The 19708-nt window shown below is 42.3% G+C and overlaps 1 protein-coding gene across 2 annotated transcripts in view; it reads left to right on the top strand.

Moving 5' to 3' along the window:
* LOC306864924 (metallophosphoesterase 1-like) overlaps positions 1-19708 on the top strand; it is a 146310-nt gene that overhangs the window by 95933 nt on the left and 30669 nt on the right. The window contains exons 6-9 of one of the 2 annotated variants that reach the window (XM_079409222.1): positions 8159-8227; positions 8393-8515; positions 8698-8838; positions 10016-10518. In XM_079409222.1, the coding sequence (XP_079265348.1) occupies positions 8159-8227; positions 8393-8515; positions 8698-8838; positions 10016-10024 (342 nt within the window). In that variant the 3' untranslated portion in view covers positions 10025-10518. Of the gene's footprint in view, positions 1-8158; positions 8228-8392; positions 8516-8697; positions 8839-10015; positions 10519-19708 lie in introns of those variants that run through there. The other variant, XM_079409221.1, reaches the window with a different exon arrangement.

Genomic DNA, 19708 nt, shown 5'->3' with positions numbered 1-19708 from the left:
AAGGAGGCCCCATCGCACTCATGTCTGTCAGCATGTGGATTCATGATCTCGAGCCGGGATTCGCATCCAATGTGTATCGCATGCATGGGTGTTAAGCATACCCAGGCCACGCTGGTGGATGCAGAAAGTTGCGTGCACTGTCGTGTAATGCCGGCCAGGATTCTATAAAGTAGGCTTCGGGTGGCTGCATCTTCCAAAGATGATCCGGTTCTCTCTGCTGTCCCTCCTTCGGCAAAGGGGGCCCAACCCTCTCACCCGTGGGATCTTCCTTCGTGGGGGGATATTATGGATTCGGAGTCCCGTGAGTTTACACCGCTTTTCGACCAGCAGCTGCTGGCGATGAGGTCGAGGGAGATGAAGAGGTAGATGAGGAGATGTTAGCTCATCTCCTCCGATATGAGCCGGACGAGGGGGATGATGCTATCTTATCTGCAGCCCAAGCATCCAGGCCTGTGAGCGTGCAAAGTGGCGATATGGCATCGACGGTGTTGGATTCAGAGTCCCCTGAGTTTGCAGCGCTTTTCGACCAGCAGCTGCTGGCGGAGGCTGATGAGGTCGAGGGAGATGAAGAGGAAGATGAGATGTTAGCTCGTCTCCTCCGAGATGAGCCGGATGAAGAGGATGATGCTATCTTATCTGCAGTCCAAGCATCCAGGCCTGTGAGCAAGCAAAGTGGCGATGTGGCGTTGACAGTGTTGTATTTTTCTAACACCGGGATACAAACAAAGGCTCGTTCAGGAACCTCCGGTGCAGAGAGTAGTGACGCGCTGGTCCTCCCACTCAGAGGCTATGCTGCAGGCGGCGCTTGATGACGTCGACTGGGACATGTTCCGGGCGAGTTCTTCTGACGTCAGCGAGTTCACGGATGTAGCATTAAGCTTCGTAAACACGCTAACCGAGCAAGCTACAGAAACAATAACGATATGGACATTCTCCAATCAGAAACGGTGGGTGGACAGAACAATCCGTGCCGCGGTTAACACACGCACTGCCGCTTACAATGAGGCTCTTCTGTCTGGGAATACGAGCGAGTACAAAGCATCGTGCTATGCTCTCCGACGCGCAGTAAGAGCCGCTAAACACGGATACAGAGAGAGAATTGAGTCTCATTTCCAGCTCAACGACTCTCGACGGATGTGGCAGGGACTGAGGACCATCTGTGACTTCGGAAACAAATCCTCCGCGGAGGTGAGAGCAGATCCGTTGCTGGCCAACGAGTTAAACATCTTCTACAGCCGCTTCGATGGCAACGGCGGCGGCGCGTCAGGAAGCAACAGGCAGAGCAGCGATGATCCTGTAATCACCGTGTCGGAGGATGAGGTTCGGAGGGCGCTAAAGAAAGTGAACGTCAGGAAAGCAGCCGGTCCTGATGGGATAACCGGCCGTGTTCTGAGGTCCTGCGCCGATCAGCTCGCTGGTTTGTTCACTTCCATTTTTAATGAGTCCCTTGCTACCTCCGTGGTTCCCACCTCATTCAAAAAATCCATCATTATCCCTGTGCCAAAGAACAATAAACCCTCTTGCCTGAATGACTATCGCCCAGTTGCCCTCACATCTATAGTCATGAAGGTTTTTGAGAGACTTGTAAAGAGCCACATCTGCTCCTCCATCCCTGATACTTTGGACCCTCTTCAGTTTGCCTATCGCCCAAATAGATCCACGGACGATGCCATTTCTCACGTTCTCCACTCTTCCCTCATACACTTGGACAGCAACAATGGGAATTATGTAAGGCTGCTATTCATTGACTATAGCTCAGCTTTCAACACTATAGTCCCCATCAAGCTGGCATCTAAACTCACTGACCTCGGCCTAAACTCCTCACTCTGTGACTGGATTCAAGACTTCCTCACCGGCAGACCTCAAGTGGTGAAAGTTGGCCAGTTCACCTCAAACTCCATCACTCTGAACATAGGAGCCCCACAGGGCTGTGTCCTGAGTCCCCTGCTCTACTCTCTCTACACGCATGACTTCGTGTCCTCTCACAGCTCCACATCCATTGTTAAATTCGCTGATGATACTGTGGTTCTGGGCCTCATCTCCAACAACGATGAGACCGCATACTTGGATGAGGTAGAGAGACTCACATCATGGTGCCAGGACAACTGTCTCTCACTGAATGTGGGGAAAACTAAAGAACTGATCATGGACTTTAGGAAGAGACAGCAGCAGCCCTACACTCCTCTTATGATCAGTGGGACACCTGTGGAGAGGGTGAGTAGCTTCAAGTACCTCGGCGTAAACATCTCCGAGAACCTGACTTGGACTACACACATCCAATCACAGGTTAAGAAAGCCAGGCAAAGACTGTACCATCTGCGACAGCTGAGGAAATTCAGGGTCTCACCAGCAATCCTGAAAACTTTCTATTCAGGGACCATAGAAAGTGTATTGACTCGGTGCATCTCAGTGTGGTATGGAAACAGCTCCAATCAGGACTGCAAAGCACTACAGAGAGTTGTGCGCTTAGCTGAGCGCATCTCAGGGTCTGCTCTCCCCTCTCTGCAGGACATCTACCTCAAACGCTGCAAAAGCAGAGCTGTTAAAATCTTCAAGGACTCTAATCACCCTGGTAACTGTCTATTCACTTTGCTACCATCTGGTAAGCGCTTCCGTAGCCTGATGGCAAAAACTGAGAGACTTAGGAGGAGCTTCTTCCCCCAGGCCATCAGGCTCCTAAACTCTAAACTCTAACTCTGTGTCATAATATCACTTGACTCCATGTAATATCACCATATCAACAAGTTATTCATAATTTTTTCTCCACGTAAATATCATATATCAATAAGCTATTCATAATTTTTCTCTACCTCATATTGCTGCTATTGAAATACCCTGTACAACTTTTTGCACATTATTTTTTGCACATTCCTCTCATTACTATTTGTCAACAACATACTGACCTGCACATTTATATTTATATTTTTTATCCTATCTTATCTTATTTTATCTTATCTTTTATTTTATGTTTGTACTTCTTCTTAATATTTGTATACTTTATAATTGCACTGTCCTTGGAGCGGACCTGACCTACATTTCACTGCTGGTTATACTCTGTATAATTGTGTATGTGACAAATAAAACTCTTGAATCTTGAATCTTGAATCTATTGTGACTTACTTGAGGTTTGTAAGCGTGCAGGAGCTGAACTTGGTATCGCTTGGCTCCAGGAGTTAAACGTGATATCTATGGGAAAAGCCTCCCTTCCCGGGTTCCCCTGGTGAAGCAACTGCTTCCCGCTTTGCCGGAGTGCATCGCAGAGATGAAACCCTTTTCTCATCGCGTGCCCGTCAAGGGCTACTCGTCTCTCAATGTGAGTGAAATGGAGGGGCTTGGGCTTTCTAACCCTCCCACGGTCGAGCAGTCAGTGGCTCACCACCTGCATCTGAACAGGTGGACCACTCTCTCATCGGCCAGCCTCTCCCTCCCTGGGAAAATGGAACACTTCACCGCTTCCATGTACCAGAAAATGTACAAGTCTTCGGCACTAGCGGTGAGGGCACTCAACGTCACCTCACTGTTGATGGCCTACCAAGTCGAATTACCGGAGGAGCTGGGTAAGCAGCTGGATGCCGGTAATCTGAACCCGGCTGTCTGGGAGGAGATCTGCAACATAATGGATCTCAATCTATGCATCTCATGTGGTGCGGTGCAAAGCTTTGGCCCATACCATGGCCCTCGCCGTGGCTAAATCTCTTGAGCATTGGATTTTGTTGACACTCCGGTAGATTTGAGTGGGCTGTTCGGCCCAGCTGTTGCGGCGATGAGACAGAGGTGCGACCTCCAGAAGAAAGAAGGAGAGGCGTTTGAAATCTGTCTGCCGCGAAAAAGAGCACCCCGTCCTCCTGTTCCCCCATGGCCTGTTCCTCCAACGCAGAACAGGACGTTTTTGGATGCGTCCAGAACTGCTAAACCCCAGAGCACAGAGCAGGCGGCCCACCCCTAGTTCTAAGTTGTGTTCAGGCCAAATCAGCTTCCCCTCAACACACGTTTCCGTGGATTGCTGACAGCAATTCCGCAAGTTTGACTGCTGAGAACGCAGCCACCAAAAGAATGTGGTCTGATGAGTCCAAGCAAATGTTCCCAAGTATACTGTTACAAAGCACTTCAGCCCCTGGGTTCACAACAAATAAAAGATCCTCTGTCACATCCAGGCTCAATGCTGAGGGCGCAGGGAGATTCGGTGGCATAGGGTATGCTCTCTCCAATTCTAAACATGGCGTAGCTGTGTCCTCGCCGGCACCTCTTGCGCAGAGTGAGAATATCCACGGAGTGAGTGATGGCTCTTCATCAGTGGAGAAATCCCTGTGTATTCCGGGCAGGGGTTCTGCTCGGGGGTGTGTCTCTGAGAAAAGTGGTGACAACAGATGCATCCCTAACGGGATGGGGAGCTGTTTTTCAGGGCAGATCGGTAAACGCTCGTTGTACGCCCCAGCTTCGCAAACTTCACATAAACATGTTGGAGTTGATGGCAGTTTTTCTGGCACTGAAGCATTTTCTCCCATTCCTGGAAGGATTTAATGTTCTAGTCAGGACAAGACAACACGACGGTGGTGGCGTATATCAATCGCCAAGGGAGTATGCGTTCATTGCAACTGCACAATCTAGTGCGCAAGTTGATTGTCTGTAGCACCACGCACTTCAGCTCGACAGGCAGATCTCCTGTCAAGGGGAAACCCGTTATACGGAGAACGGGTACTCCACCCGCAGGTGGTGAATCAAATTTGGGAAATGTATGGCAGAGCTACCATAAACCTCTTCGCCTCGCAGGCAAACACAAAATGTCCGCTATATTTCTCTCTCAGGGACGAAAATGCGCCATTGGGTGTGGATGCTCTGGCACACTCGTGGCCGAACATGTTGCTTTACGCATTCCCACCGCATTTGATGTTGTGCATGACTAGCCTCTCAAAGCACTTCATCATGATTGGAGTCAGTGCTATGGGACGGTAGTCATTGAGACAGGACACAGGTGATTTCTTTGGTACCGGTATGATTGTTGTGGATTTGAGACATGTGGGGACGACTGCCTAGCTCAGTGAGGTGTTGAAGATATCTGTTAGGACATCTGTCAACTGTGCAGCACAGTATCTCAGAACACGGCCAGGTATGTTGTCAGGACCCGCAGCCTTGCGTGGGTTAATCCTAGATAGGGTCTTCCTTACGTTGGCTGGAGACAGACAGAGCGCCCGGTCGTTGGGAGGTGTGGGCAGTTTTTGTGCAGGTGTGTCATTCTGCATTTCAAACCGTGAATAAAAGTGGTTGAGTGCATCGGGGAAGGATGTGTCCTCATCACAGGCCTGTGGCGGGGGCTTGTAGTCAGTGATGGTCTGAATGGCTTGCCACAGGCTCCATGTGTCTCTGCTGTCTGTGAAGTGGTTGTTGATTTTTTGAGCATATGACCGTTTTGCATTTTTGATGCCACAGGACAGACTGGCTCTTGCTGTTTTTAGGGCTGCTTTGTCTCCTGACCTGAATGCTTCATCTCTGGTCTTTAGCAGCCCACGGACCTCCGCTATATAACAATGTTTAAACGTTAAACCTGCGTTATAATAATAATGTGCCCAGCGTGCTCTGCAGGACATGGAGGAACCAGCGCAAACACTTTAAAACACTAAAAAACAAATTAAAATAGCCTACGCTGTCTTTTTTTTTTTTTTTTTGATAAAGGTAAGAGTAATACATCATTCGGACCTGTAAAGGGTCTACTTTTATTTGTGGGCACTCACAATACCAACAAAAGGTAGTTCTTTTATAAAACAAAGAAAACAAACATGATGCGCTTTCTGCCGTCTTGAACAGGAGCGCTTCACAAAAATTAACCGAAGCTGAGCAAATACATGCCTCACAGACATGATAAATATATCTATAGAAAGCTTTAAATTATTACTTAACGAAAAAAAAAATCAAAAACAAAAACTCTCTTATTATAATTTTAATCATAATTAATAAAGCAATGCATTTCTCTCTAAAGGTGCGTCTAATGAGGAGACGGCGAGTCAGGATCAGCAACTTCATCCTTGCGACACAGACTCAGAAAAACATTACTTTATTAGTAAATAATTCAAATATCTCCTTACTATTTCCCACAGACACAGTCATGGTTATGTTTGCTGGGGTTTGCAGTAAGCTTTAGCCTATTGCGTGCATTTGAACGCAGATCTATTCAGCTGCGTTGAAGTCACTTGCGCACCTGCTGCTGTGGGACACTAAACACCATCGAGCTGCTCTCAGCCACAACACGATCTCCTGTTGTTTCCACCAGGCTATTTTTTTCATCACTAATCGATGGATGTCTACAATATAAAAATAAGGAGAAACCCAAAACAGGCCCGATGCCCGGCCCGCGTCTGAACTATGACTTGAAAATTGGCCCGAAGCCCGGCCCTAGAGGCGTAAAAAAGTCGGGGCCCGTCGGGCCCGGGCCGAAATGCAGGGCTCTAACAGTGATGTGGTCTGAGTACCCGAGGTGAGGGCGGGGTACAGCCTTGTAAGCGTTATTTACTGTCGTGTATACAAAGTCCAGTGTGTTGTTTCCCCTTGTTGCAAAGTTCACATGTTGGTAGAACTTTGGCAAAACTGTCTTTAGGTTTGCGTGGTTGAAGTCACCGGCTATGATGAAAAAGCCGTCGGGTTTTTTGTTTGTTGTTCACTGATGGCGCTGTACAGTTCACGAAGCGCGTCCTTAGCGTTTGCACACGGGGGGATGTAGACTGCAACGATAACAATGACCGTGAACTTCCACGGCAGATAGAACGGTCGACACTTCACAAACATAAACTCCACCAGCGATGAACAGTGTTTTGATAATACCACAGCATTGTTACACCAGTCTTTGTTGATATACACACACAAGCAAGACAGTGATGAATCTCTATCTGCCCGGAAGTTGGTTAGCCCGTGCTGCTGAATGGCGGAGTCCGGGATGTTGTCGTTTAACCATGTTTCGGTGAAAACAAACACACAACAATCCCTTGCCTCATGCTGTGTAGACCGACTGAGTTGAATTAAGTCCAGTTTGTTTTCCAGAGAGCGAGCGTTTGAGAGCATGAGTGTTGGAAGAGCCAGTCTTGTGGGGTTAGCTCTTAGCCTAGCTCGTATACCTCAGCGCTTACCGTGCTTCCGTCCTCTCTCACACCGCTTGCGATGCTGCCTTGTGCGGGTAGCGTCAGTAGGCGAGGCCGCGGTCTCGAGGTCCGGCTTCAGCAGTAAACACAGGCCTCGTAGCTTCTCAGTAGCTGCCGGCGAGAGTTGATGTTCATATGCGTTGCTGATATCCAAAAGACTTTGGCGATCATAGATGAGTTCTGGGGTGATTTCCTTATGAGTTAGCAGTAAACTGACACTATTTGGAGACGAACAGACGACATTAAAAGACATAAAAGCACTGTCTTTGGGACCCGGAGCAGCCGCTGCGTCTGATCGCACCGCCATCTCCATAATCCTTAGTTCCATAATTTCAGAGTCTCTTCGGCGGTTTTGGAAAGCATGTGCTACGGGAGTTGGCTATATCATTCCCATAGTGAGATACAGAGCAATTGTTTGAAAGACAACGTTAGGTTACTTGTGTAACCCTTGTTCTCTGAGAACAGAGCGAGGTATCTCACCAAGCTTCCCTTCTCGCATAACACAGCAGAAGAGCGTGCTTAGAATGCTGTTTCGGGGATCACAGCTGTATATATAGGGAGGGGTTGGGCTCCTTGTCAATAATTATTGGGGCAGTCGTGGCCTAGTGGATAGAGAGTTGGACTTGTAACTCAAAGGTCATGGGTTTGAGTCTCAGGTCCGGCAGGGATTGTTGGTGGGGGAAGTGAATAACCAACACTCTCTCCACCCTCAATACCACGACTGAGGTGAGAGCCTTGAGCAAGGCACTGAATCCCCAACTGCTCCCTGGGAGCCACAGCGATGGCTGCCCACTGCTCTGGGTGTATGTTCACTACTGTACACTTGGATGGGTTAAATGCAGAGCACAAACTCCGAGTATGGGCCACCATACTTGGCCACACACCACTTCCCTTTCCCCTTTTAAATAATGATAATTATTATTATTATTATTAAAATCTAGACCTTTTTACATTTTAATGGTGTGATGTATGTATTAACTGGTTCCATTGTTGTTAATCTTGTGTACATTTAACTCTTTTTACTTTGTTAGGGTGCACAGCATTATGACCAGTGCAAGAACACAGAGAGTTTTGCCCCAACAGCACCTGTTCTACTACAGGTGAGACTGTGTTTTTTTTCTGTATCTATAATGATAACCAAATGCATTTATCATGCACATGTAGTTGAAGTAAAGGCTATATTATATAGCATTTCTTACAAATGCACTGCTGTAGAAATTGCAGTAATATTTTCTTCACTATAATAATGCTATTGTTGATCCCAGCATTACCCTCTGTATAGAGTGAGTGATGCCATGTGTACAGGTTTAGACGCAGCACCTCTGGATAAACGATACCAGCTATTTCAGGAGCGTTATGATGTTATATCTAGGAATGCCTCCAAAAAGGTAAAACAAGATGCTCAGTAAACACAAACATAAGCAGTGTTGGACAATGTTACTTTTAAAAGTAATGTGCCACATTTTGGCCTTACTCCTGGCTACACTACACAATGAATCTATTTCAAAATCAAGATTATTACATATATGATATATGAATATTAAAAGCCAACAATCTTCTCCAATAACAGCTCTTGTGGTGGTTCAAGCCCCGCCTAATTCTGAGTGGCCACACTCACCATGGCTGTGAGGTACTGCATGAAAACCTCTATCCTGAGATTAGTGTCCCATCCTTCAGCTGGAGAAACCGCAACAACCCCAGCTTCATCCTGGTAATTAAAGACAAAATTTTGTTTACCCTCAAATCTACCATCATGCTGTTTTAGAACTCTTTTTTCTTCCATGGAACGCAAAAGGAGAAGTTTTGTAAAATGATCGCATTGCACTTTTTTTTTCATTTAATGACCAGAGGCTTTCAAGCTCCAAGAAAGACGAAGAATAATAAAGTATTAAAAAAGTCCATATATCAGTCATTCAATTAATCCAAACATGATCATATCAAAACCCAACCCTGCTAATTGCATTTAACAAATAGACAAGAGACACCTAGGGAGTATTCCAGAAAGCGTTAAACATTATGTAATATTAAACCAACCATTACTTCAATTTACATGATGTGGAATTAGTTCAGTCAACTAAATTCAGTTTATGCATATCCAGTAGTCAATTCCAGTAGTCATATCAAGTCCGTGTGCAAAGTGCAAATTTACTTAAATAATGCAGAACGTGAGAGTTGACAGGGCACCATATGACAAAGATTTGATTGATGACGATCATAAAAATTCCATGCCCCCACCACCCCTACCATCCAACTGGACACCTGTTCATGGACACCCCCACCCCACCACAACTGGACATCTGTTTATCCACCCCACCAATCCAAAGGAATTTATGACCACTCATGATGTTTGGGAATGTATTTTTGAAGTGGCACATTGAAACTACTCAAAAACTGTGCTTTAAACTTTAAAATGTGAAATGGTGTAGGCTATTGTTTGGTAAAACGAGTGTGATCAAGGGAAGTTTTTTCACACACATTTGAAGAATAACATCTATCATACAAGCAGTAGAATCAATGTAATGACTGTGTTTTCCAGAAATTATAAAATAAGACGATCATTTATGTATTGTTAAACAATTTTAGAAAAACAAGTCAAGACATAATTTTATGTATTGTTAAACGATTTTAAGGAAGGGTATAACTAAAACAAACACACGTTCGTTAAACAATCGCATACGGCAGTTGTCAAAATCTATGTTGCAGCCTAACATTTTAATAAGGTAGAGTTTGTTACTGATACAAGTTTTGTTTAGTAAGAAAAGAAAAAGAGCTGAGTAGCCTATCTTACAGTGATTTAAAACAAAATGCATCAGACATGCTCATTTAACAACACACATCTGTGTTATCTCTCCCCTTCTCCTGCATTCATTGATGTTACTGAAATGTAGCTGTCGTGAATCTGGTCCATGCATTTCCGGTTAATCACCACCAGAGGTCACCCACTCACCGCATGGACTCTTGCACTTCACTACAATTCCAATCATTCATTGCACTGACGACACACACAGCTGTTTTCACTGATTACACAGTTGATCACACTAATCACTCAGGCTTTATAAACCATGGTCTTCCTCTTGCTAGATGCTGAGTATTGTTTGTGTATATCCTAGCAATAGCCACTCTACGGAGCACTCTCAGTGATTATAGCCTTGCCTTGCCTAGTGTTCTGATGTCTGCCCGTGTTTCCTGGATTAACCCTTTGCCGTTCGGACTCTGTTTGCAACTCGTTTGGATTATTGCTTGTGTACCTGGATTATCTCTGCCTTGCCCTATTGGATATTGTTCGCCGATTGTTGACCCACGCTTGCCCTAGGATCTCTATTGTGTCTTGCCTGTGCCATATCTGTTTGCCTCTGTCTTGACTGTTTATAAATAAAAAGTTTGCACATGGATCCGCACGTCTCACGTCTTGTTCGCCCCATTACAGAAGCAAATTAGCTCAAAGTGAGATGAACATCATAACGGGTTGTTATCAATTATATATTCATCTTCAAGAATTAACTGTAGCATTAATAATACAATAAAATTATTTGTTCGTCCACAGTACGGACAGTTTTAATCGTCTACTGACTCTAAGGAAAATTATTTATCTGGCCACGAAAAATGTATTTCCTTACTAATACATCGCTCATAGAGCATGTAGCAAAACCGGAATGTTGAAGTGACCTCGTTCTGTGAGCCACAGACACAGACAACCAAGTGTGAATACATATGGATGTTTATTAAACTACACTACAGGGGAACATGTAACATTGAACTAAACACAAACATACACACATTAAACATAGATGCCAAATAACACGCTTTGAGTGTTTACAGCTTACTAATACAAATAACGAGAGGTCACTAGGCTAATATAATAAGGAAACATACAAACAACACATGCATATACCAGATACCTTTGTAACTGATTAATTATGGTCTAAATAAATAAAATGTCTCTACGTGTGTGTGTGTGTGTGTGGGGGGGGGGAGTAGTTCACTGGTCAGCCAGGCTTGGTACTGAGGGTCATTTAGTTATCTTGGAATTCAAGATTCAAGATTTTTATTCGTCACATACACAATTATACAGCGTATAACCAGCAGTGAAATGTAAGTCAGGTCCGCTCCAAGGACAGTGCAATTATATAGTATACCAATATTATTGTGTGAGTTGGTTGCTATGGTAATGGTGAGCTGTGAGAGACTGACATTACTAGAGCGGCTCAACTTTGAATAACAACTCAACGTTGTCCGTCTCATTATTTGTCATATAGGTGGGTAAATCCTGTCACAATGTATTTATAATGTCAAGATAACATGTTACTCAAGTTTATGTACAAGTTAAGCAAGGTAATGTGCAGTTTAAGAGTTTATTAATAGCGGAGATTGTATCCGCTCATCATAACGGCCTGGATGTGTTATATATTAACTTCAATTTAACAAAAATGCTCCAGCACGCTGAAATTTCATACTAATGTTACGTTTTTTTTTGTACTAAAGTTTAAAAAGAGGTATTACTAATGATTTCCTTTTGTATGATTACAGTATTGGTTAAAAATATTTGTTATACTCATTAAATGTAAATGTTTATTTTGTATTACATAGAGCTAGCTCAACTATTCAGTTCAAACGAATGATACTTTATTTTGTATTACATAGTGCTAGCTCAACTATTCAGTTCAAACGAATGATACTTTGCTTAATATGTCTAATGCTTGTATGGACACTTGGTTAAATGCTTAATTTTTATGAAGCATATAGAAACAGTCTGATATGGTTATGTCAGTTTATGTGCTTAGTATTAAATTGATTCCAGTGACACATTTTAAGGATGAACTCTATACAAAAGTGAAAGTATAAAGAAAGAGCTAAGACAAGGGTTTGGTTATGCAGAAAACACTGTTTATTGTTTTAAATACATTTTTAATACATTAATACATTATTAAAATGTAAAGTCGTATCTAACATTAGTTTATGTACTGTGAATTAACATAAAATTAATATTTTTAATGTTAGTATTAACTAACATTAACAAATAATAATAAATGATTTAAACAATATATTGTTCCTTTTTAGTTCATGTTAGTTAATGCATGAACTAATGTTAACCAAAGATACGTTATTGTAAATTGTTGCCAACAATTGTATGATCTATAACCATTTTAAAATTTTAATTATCTATAAGTATTTGTGAAACAATTATATAAAACTATATTAGCAGTATTTACATATTAACTTATTTTATGTATATGTTTCCTATTCTGTTTAACTGAACTGAGCAGTAAAGGGTCAGATTAAAAGATTTCTTATCCTATCAGTGAGAGGTTAGGATGCATAAAGGTTGTAATGATATTTCCTTTAAAGATTTTTAAAAATTATTTTAATGCTCTATAGGCATTTCTACAATAATTATGTAAAAGTATACTGACAGTACAGAACATTTCAACTGATTCTATGCATTATTTTTCATTCTGATACACAAGAGATGCAGATCAGGTAGCTCATCAGGATTAAGGTTATCTGGTGGTCATCCTTGGTATTACAGTCTTCACCTTTTACCTATTATCAGTGATAGTTAGAATTTTATTGTGGTCCCTGAGCATGAAACATTTTTTAAACTAAGCATGTTTCCTCAGAATGATTCTTTCTCTGTAAGTAAAAAGGTTAGAAGAGTTTGGATAATGCACTTTAAAAATATAAGACAATCACTGTTTCCTTTTTTATTTGTTACTTTAATAAATCGTCACGGAAACACCGTTCAGCCTATCCAAAATCTGTCCGAAATTTAAGTTCCTCAATGTTTTGGCATCATGTAGACAAAGTTTGGTGTGTATAGTGTAATTCTCCTCTGAGGAGTATGCATTAATTCACAGCCATATTTTTGCAAAAATCCACATTCGAATAAAAAAAAAAAAAGACTTCCTGTTGGTCGTAGCTAATGACTGTAAATTAGAAAGTTGTCCAGCTTGAGATCAATATATGTACCAAGTTTGGTGACTGTAGCTAAAACTTAACCCCCCAAGTTTTGTCAAAAGGTGGCGCTGTAGAGTGCCTCTTCCACGCCCTTTTATGAGCATTTGCCAGTGTCTATTTATCATTAATACTGATATGTGTGTTGAGTTTCATGAAATTCTAAGCATGTTATCTGCCTCAAAATCACTCAAGTTTGACACGTTGTCATGACAACAATATTTTAGATATCAATATTCCCTCAACAGTTTTACATCGGCTGTGTTTTGACATTATTCTCATGAAGTTTGAAGCAGATTGGGTAAAAATAAGATGCCGAATTCAAAGCATTTTGAAAATGACACACTTCCTGCTTCCAGTTGGTGGCGCTATAACTTTGACTCCTAATAGTCACATCTGTGCGATCGGCATCATACAAAGAACATACCACTGAAGTTTGATCAAAATCAGACAATGTTATGTGGATGTTATTAGACACTTCCTGTTTCTCATTTCTCGCCATAACTTTATTACCTCGCCACGGCCAAACCGTTCGAGATATCAAAAATCCCTTCGCAATTTAGCATCCCCAATGTTCATCCGATCATGATCATGTTCACCGAGTTTGGTGGCAATCCTCAAAGGAGTATATCAAATTCCACAGCATGTGCTTTTTACACAGCCCTGAATAGCTGACTTCCTGTTGGGCAGAACTTATGACATGCAGTGCGAAAGTTGTTCGGCTCAATGAAATCTATATGTGTACCGAGTTTCATATAAATACATGCAAGTCAAGTCACGTCACTTTTATTTATATAGCGCTTTTAACAATACAGAATGTGTCAAAGCACTTAACAGTATCAAATTGGAGGATAGAGTGTCAGTAATGTATAATAATAAGATTAAACACGCAATTTTCAGTTAAAGGCATTTCATTAATGAATTCAGTGATGTCATTGTCTAGCTCAGTTTAGTTTAAATAGTATCTGTGAAATCAAATTGACGATAATCGCCAGAAATCAAGTGTCCCCAACTGAGCAAACCAGAGGCAACAGTGGCAAGGAACCAAAACTCCCTGTGTGACAGAATGTAGAAAAAAACCTTGGGAGAAACCAGGCTCAGTCGGGGGCCAGTTCTCTTCTGGCCAGGATATTATTGTTTATTTATTGTTATCCTTAGGATGCTTGTAGTTTGTAGTTAAATCACATTTGGAACTAAAACATTTTTCTTTCAAACACTCCCATGCACGCACACAGCTTTCACAGACTCCCACAATCTGGTAACAACTTTTATCATTCAGCTGTATCTGAATTGTTTTATGAATTCCATATTACAAGTTCCATATTACATCTATATTACAAGTAGGCCTATAGATGCTGAGAAATCTCATAAACCTCTTTAACTCTAAAAATGTGAAATTTTAGTGAATTTAGTTCGTTTTAGTTACATTTGTTATTTCTTTATTCACCCCTAGATTTTTCAAGCCTCAACACAAGCACAAACGTACAAAAACACAAACACTCACACAAACATGCATGCAAACACACAAACACAACCATGCATGCAAACACACACACACACACACACACAAAAACACAAACATACATGTAAACACAAACACACTTGCAAAAACAAACATACATGTGTAACAGGTCTATAGGTCCTGCCTTGTAGGGTATATTACTATGTGTTGAGGAGGAAAGGATCTTGGTCCCCCACCCCAGTGCTTTGAGTCTCAGTGCTGGGTAGATTACTTACAAATTGTAATCCGTTACTGATTCCAGATTACATGAAAAAAACTGTAGTCAGTAACGTAATCTGTTACATTCCACATTTTAGGTAATATAATCAGATTACTTTTAGATTACTTTTGATTTAACTCGTTTGTCACATTGATTTAAATAGCATTATCTTGTACCATAATGATGTAGGCAAGGCAAGGCAAGTTTATTTATATAGCACATTTCATACACAGTGGTAATTCAAAGTGCTTTCACATAAAAGAAAGTGAAATAGACATTAAAATCAATAAAAACATGGAAATAAAAATAATAAAAACAAGGAATTTTAAAATCATATAGAAAATGATTTAAAATAAATTTAAAGAAAATGATTATACCTCAAATTTATTGCAGTCAGTTCGGACATATAGCACAATGCTCATTCAACAAATGCACAGTTAAACAGATGAGTTTTGAGTCTTGATTTAAATGTGGCTAATGTTTTAGCACATCATCTGATCTCTTCTGGAAGCTGGTTCCAACTGCGGGCCGCATAATAGCTAAAAGCAGACTCCCCTTGTTTTGTGTGAACCCTTGGTATTTCTAACTGACTCAATCCTAATGATCTGAGTGGTCTGTTCGGTTTATATTCAGTGAGCATATCAGCAATATATTTAAGTCCTAGGCCATTGAGTGACTTATAAACGAGTAAAAGTACTTTAAAATCAATCCTAAATGTAACTGGAAGCCAGTGTAAGGACCTGAGGACTGGTGTGATATGCTCAGATTTTCTGGTTCTAGTCAGAATCCTGGCAGCAACATTCTGGATGAGCTGCAGTTGTCTAATGGTCTTCTTGGGAAGGCCGGTGAGGAGACCATTACAGTAATCCACCCTGTTGGTGATAAAGGCATGAACAAGTTTCTCCAAGTCTTGATTGGAAACAAAACATCTAATTCTTGCAATATTTTTGAGATGATAGTATGCTGATTTAGTTACTGCTTTGACATGACTACTGAAACTAAGATCTGTCTCCAGAATCACCCCAAGATTTCTGACTTGATTTTTAGTTGTTTGACCCCTAGAGTCAAGGTATGCATTCACTTTGAGAACTTCATCTTTGTTTCCAAATGCAATGATTTCAGTTTTCTCCTTGTTTAACTGAAGAAAGTTCTGGCACATCCAACTGTTAATTTCATCAATGTATTGGCAGAGGGAGTCAATGGGGCTGTAGTCATTTGGAGATAAGGCTAGGTAAATCTGGGTATCATCAGCATAGCTGTGATAGGCAATTTGGTTCTTCCTCATTATCTGACTTAGTGAGAGCATATACAGGTTAAACAAGAGCGGTGCAAGAATTGAGCCTTGTGGGACTCCACATGTCATGGCCGTCCACTTAGACTTATGCTCTCCTATACTCAAGGGGAAGTCGTGGCCTAATGGTTAGAGAGTCGGACTTGTGATCCGAAGGTTGCGGGTTCGAGTCTCCGGCCGGCAGGAATTGTAGGTGGGGGGAGTGAATGTCCAGCGCTCTCTCCACCCTCAATACCACGACTGAGGTGCCCTTGAGCAAGGCACCGAACCCCTAACTGCTCCCCGGGCGCTGCAGCATAAAATGGCTGCCCACTGCTCTGGGTGTGTGTTCACGGTGTGTGTGTGTTCACTGCTGTGTGTGTGCACGTTGGATGGGTTAAATGCAGAGCACGAATTCCGAGTATGGGTCACCATACTTGGCTGAATGTCACTTCACTTCACTCACATAATAACCTCTCCCTTCTAAGTATGACCTGAACCATTTGAGTGCCATCCCAGAAAGCCCGACCCAGTTTTCCAGTCTCTCTAAGAGTATGTTATCATCGACAGTGTCAAACGCAGCACTAAGATCTAGTAGTACCAGCACTGATATTTTGCCAAAATCAGAATTGACGCGAATATCATTTATTATCTTAATGAGTGCTGTCTCTGTGCTGTGATGTGCTCGGAAACCAGATTGAAAATTGTCCAGGTATCCATTTGACTTTAAGTAGTTGTTCAGCTGATTAGAAACTACCTTTTCAATAATCTTACCTATGAAAGGAAGATTTGATATGGGTCTATAGTTGCTCAACATGGTGTTATCAAGATTGCGCTTTTTAAGAAGGGGCTTAACAACTGCAGTTTTAAGGGAGTTTGGAAAAGTCCCAGAAAGAAGTGAGGAGTTCACCCCTTCTAAGAGATCAGCTTCTAAACAGTTAAGCACATTTTTGAAAAAGGATGTGGGAAGTGTGTCAAGATAGCAGGTTGAAGATTTAAGGTGCTGTACTATTTCTTCCAAAATTTTGTTATCAATTTCTTTAAAAACACACATAGTCACTTCTTTTTAAAATTGCGGTCGAATCTGTGTGACCTCTGCATAACTTGAGGATGTGCCAATCTCCTTTCTGATATTATTGATCTTCTCAGAAAAGAAGGAAGCAAACTCATTGCATTTGCTGTCGGAGAGCATTTCACTGGGAATCTGACTTGGGGGGTTTGTCAGTCTCTCAACAGTCGCAAAAAGAGTGCGAGTGTTGTTTAAGTTACTGTTTATAAGGTTTGAAAAGAAAGTCTGTCTAGCTGTGGCTAGTTCCACATTGAAAGCATGAAGGCTGTCTTTATAGATGCTATAGTGAATTTCGAGTTTCGTCTTCCGCCACATCCGCTCAGCTTTTCTGCATTGTCTTTTCATGCTCTGGACTGCTGTTGATTTTCTCCAAATTGATTTCTGTTTCCCCGTCTTCTTGCTGACCTTTATCGGGGCAATATTATCAATAACATTCTTAACTTTTGAGTTAAATGACTCCAGGAGAAGATCAACAGAGTCTGCAGAAATGCTTGGTGTTAATGATATTGCCGCCATAAATAGCGCACTAGTGTTCTCGTTAATGCATCTCTTTCTGATAGAGACAGATCTGGATTCAGTGGTGACCGAGATCAATATATCAAAGAAAATACAGAAGTGATCAGATAGTGCTACATCCTTGATTACAATGGATGAGATGTTTAGACCTCTACTGATGAGTAAATCTAAAGTGTGTCCACGATTGTGTGTGGGTCCATGTACATGCTGACTCAGGTCAAAAGTGTTTAAAACAGTTATAATTTCTTTTGTAGTTTTGATTTCTGCATTATCTATGTGAATATTAAAATCCCCTGCAATAGCAAAACAGTCAAACTCTGAGGAAATCATTGATAACAGTTCAGTGAAATCATCAACAAAGGCTGGAGAATATTTTGGAGGCCTGTAAATAATGATAAACAGGGTGCGTGGAGCACCTTTCAGCACAATACCTAGGTATTCAAAAGACAAATACTGACCAAATGACATTTGCTTGCACTGATAAATATCTTTAAACAGAACAGCTACACCTCCACCTCTCCTAACAGTCCTGCAGACACTTATAAAATTAAAGTTAGGAGGGGCTGTTTCAGTGAGGACTGTTGAACTGCAGCCGTCTTCTAACCATGTTTCGTTTAGAAACATAAAATCCAGGTTGTTTGTGGTTATTAAATCGTTGATCAGAAATGATTTATTTTTAAGTGAGCGAATGTTTAAAAATGCTAACTTGATGGATTTACATTTTGTCTCTACAGCAATCTTAGATTGATGCATTATAGGCCGCAGGTTAGATGGGCCAGCCATACGGCTTGAGAAGGCCTTAGACTTTCTATCGCGTGATAAAACAGAAATATAAAAAAAGGCTACAGGCACACTGGGTTCCCGCTTGTTCTGTAAACATTTGTGAATGTTGCTGCTAATATAGCGGGGACCCGACACATATCACTGAGAGCTGTTATCAGTTGTTTTTGGTTCACCTACACCAGATGGAGAGGGGTTTGGGCCCTGGCGTTGTGGCAGCGGCCGGAGAGCTCTCGCAGGAGGAGGAGGGTGAGCTGGGCCTGCAGTCTTTGGTGGTTGTGGGGCCCGCCGTTTTTTAATTGATATCTGGGGGCTTGCAGCGAAAGAGTGGGAGAGTTTGGTCCCAGCATACACCAGTTCCTCCATTTTCTGTGAGAAGCTTAGAAGTGGAGATTCTGGAGAGAGGGAAAGTGTGTCTGGTGAGCAGGGCTCTGGCTCTGGTGTTTCCGGTGGCTGTGAGATGCTGTTTTCCAGAAAGTCGTCCTTGGGTGCTGAGTCTTGGAGCTGTTGTAGTACGTCACAGTCTGCATGTGATGAGCGCTGTGGGCAGGGCTCAGCCGGGATGTCCATGAGCAGTGCTTGTTGTGGCTGCGTGGTGTTATCAGTATCCTTGTGTCAACCACATGTTGACTCAGAAGCTGACATGAATTCCTGTGGTCACTCATATACTGTCCAGGTGTGTGTGTGCCATTCAGGCCAAGTAGATTGGCACACACCGCTGAAGGATGACAGAGGGAGAAATAGATATTGTCCTTAAGCACTCTTGCACTGAGTCTGTTTAGGTGGAGGCCATCCGGTTTAAACAGTTGTCTGTGGCCCCAGAAAAGATTGAAGTTGTCGATGAAGTTGACTCCTTTTATACTGCAGGCTCTTTGTAGCCATGTATTCAGCCCAAGCAACCGTGAGAACATGTTAGTTCCCCTTGCTGGGAGTGGTCCACTGATGAACGACTGAACTTCAAGACTTTGAAGCGTTTCAAAGAGTTCACTGAAATCCTTCTTAAGGAGTTCTGACTGCTCCTTCCGAATATCATTCTTCCCCACATGGATGATGACTCGATTTGCAGTCTTGTGCTTCATCAGAATGTTCCGAAGTTCTTTGTTCACATCAGAGACGGTTGCTTGAGGAAAGCAGTATGTAGTTGTAGTCCTGTAACTGATGTTTCTGATAATAGCGTCACCCACTACCTGGGCTCGGCTGCGCTCTGAGCTGAAAGCCGCTGTCTGCTCGACCTTGAGCGCCTGTTAGTAGCGATGTTAGCTGCTGGCTGATT

This window comes from Barbus barbus (genome assembly GCF_936440315.1).
Source record: "Barbus barbus genome assembly, chromosome: 46".
In the NCBI taxonomy this organism is placed as follows: domain Eukaryota; kingdom Metazoa; phylum Chordata; class Actinopteri; order Cypriniformes; family Cyprinidae; genus Barbus; species Barbus barbus.
Note: the sequence above shows the minus strand (reverse complement) of the source record. Positions and strands in the feature narration are given on the sequence as shown.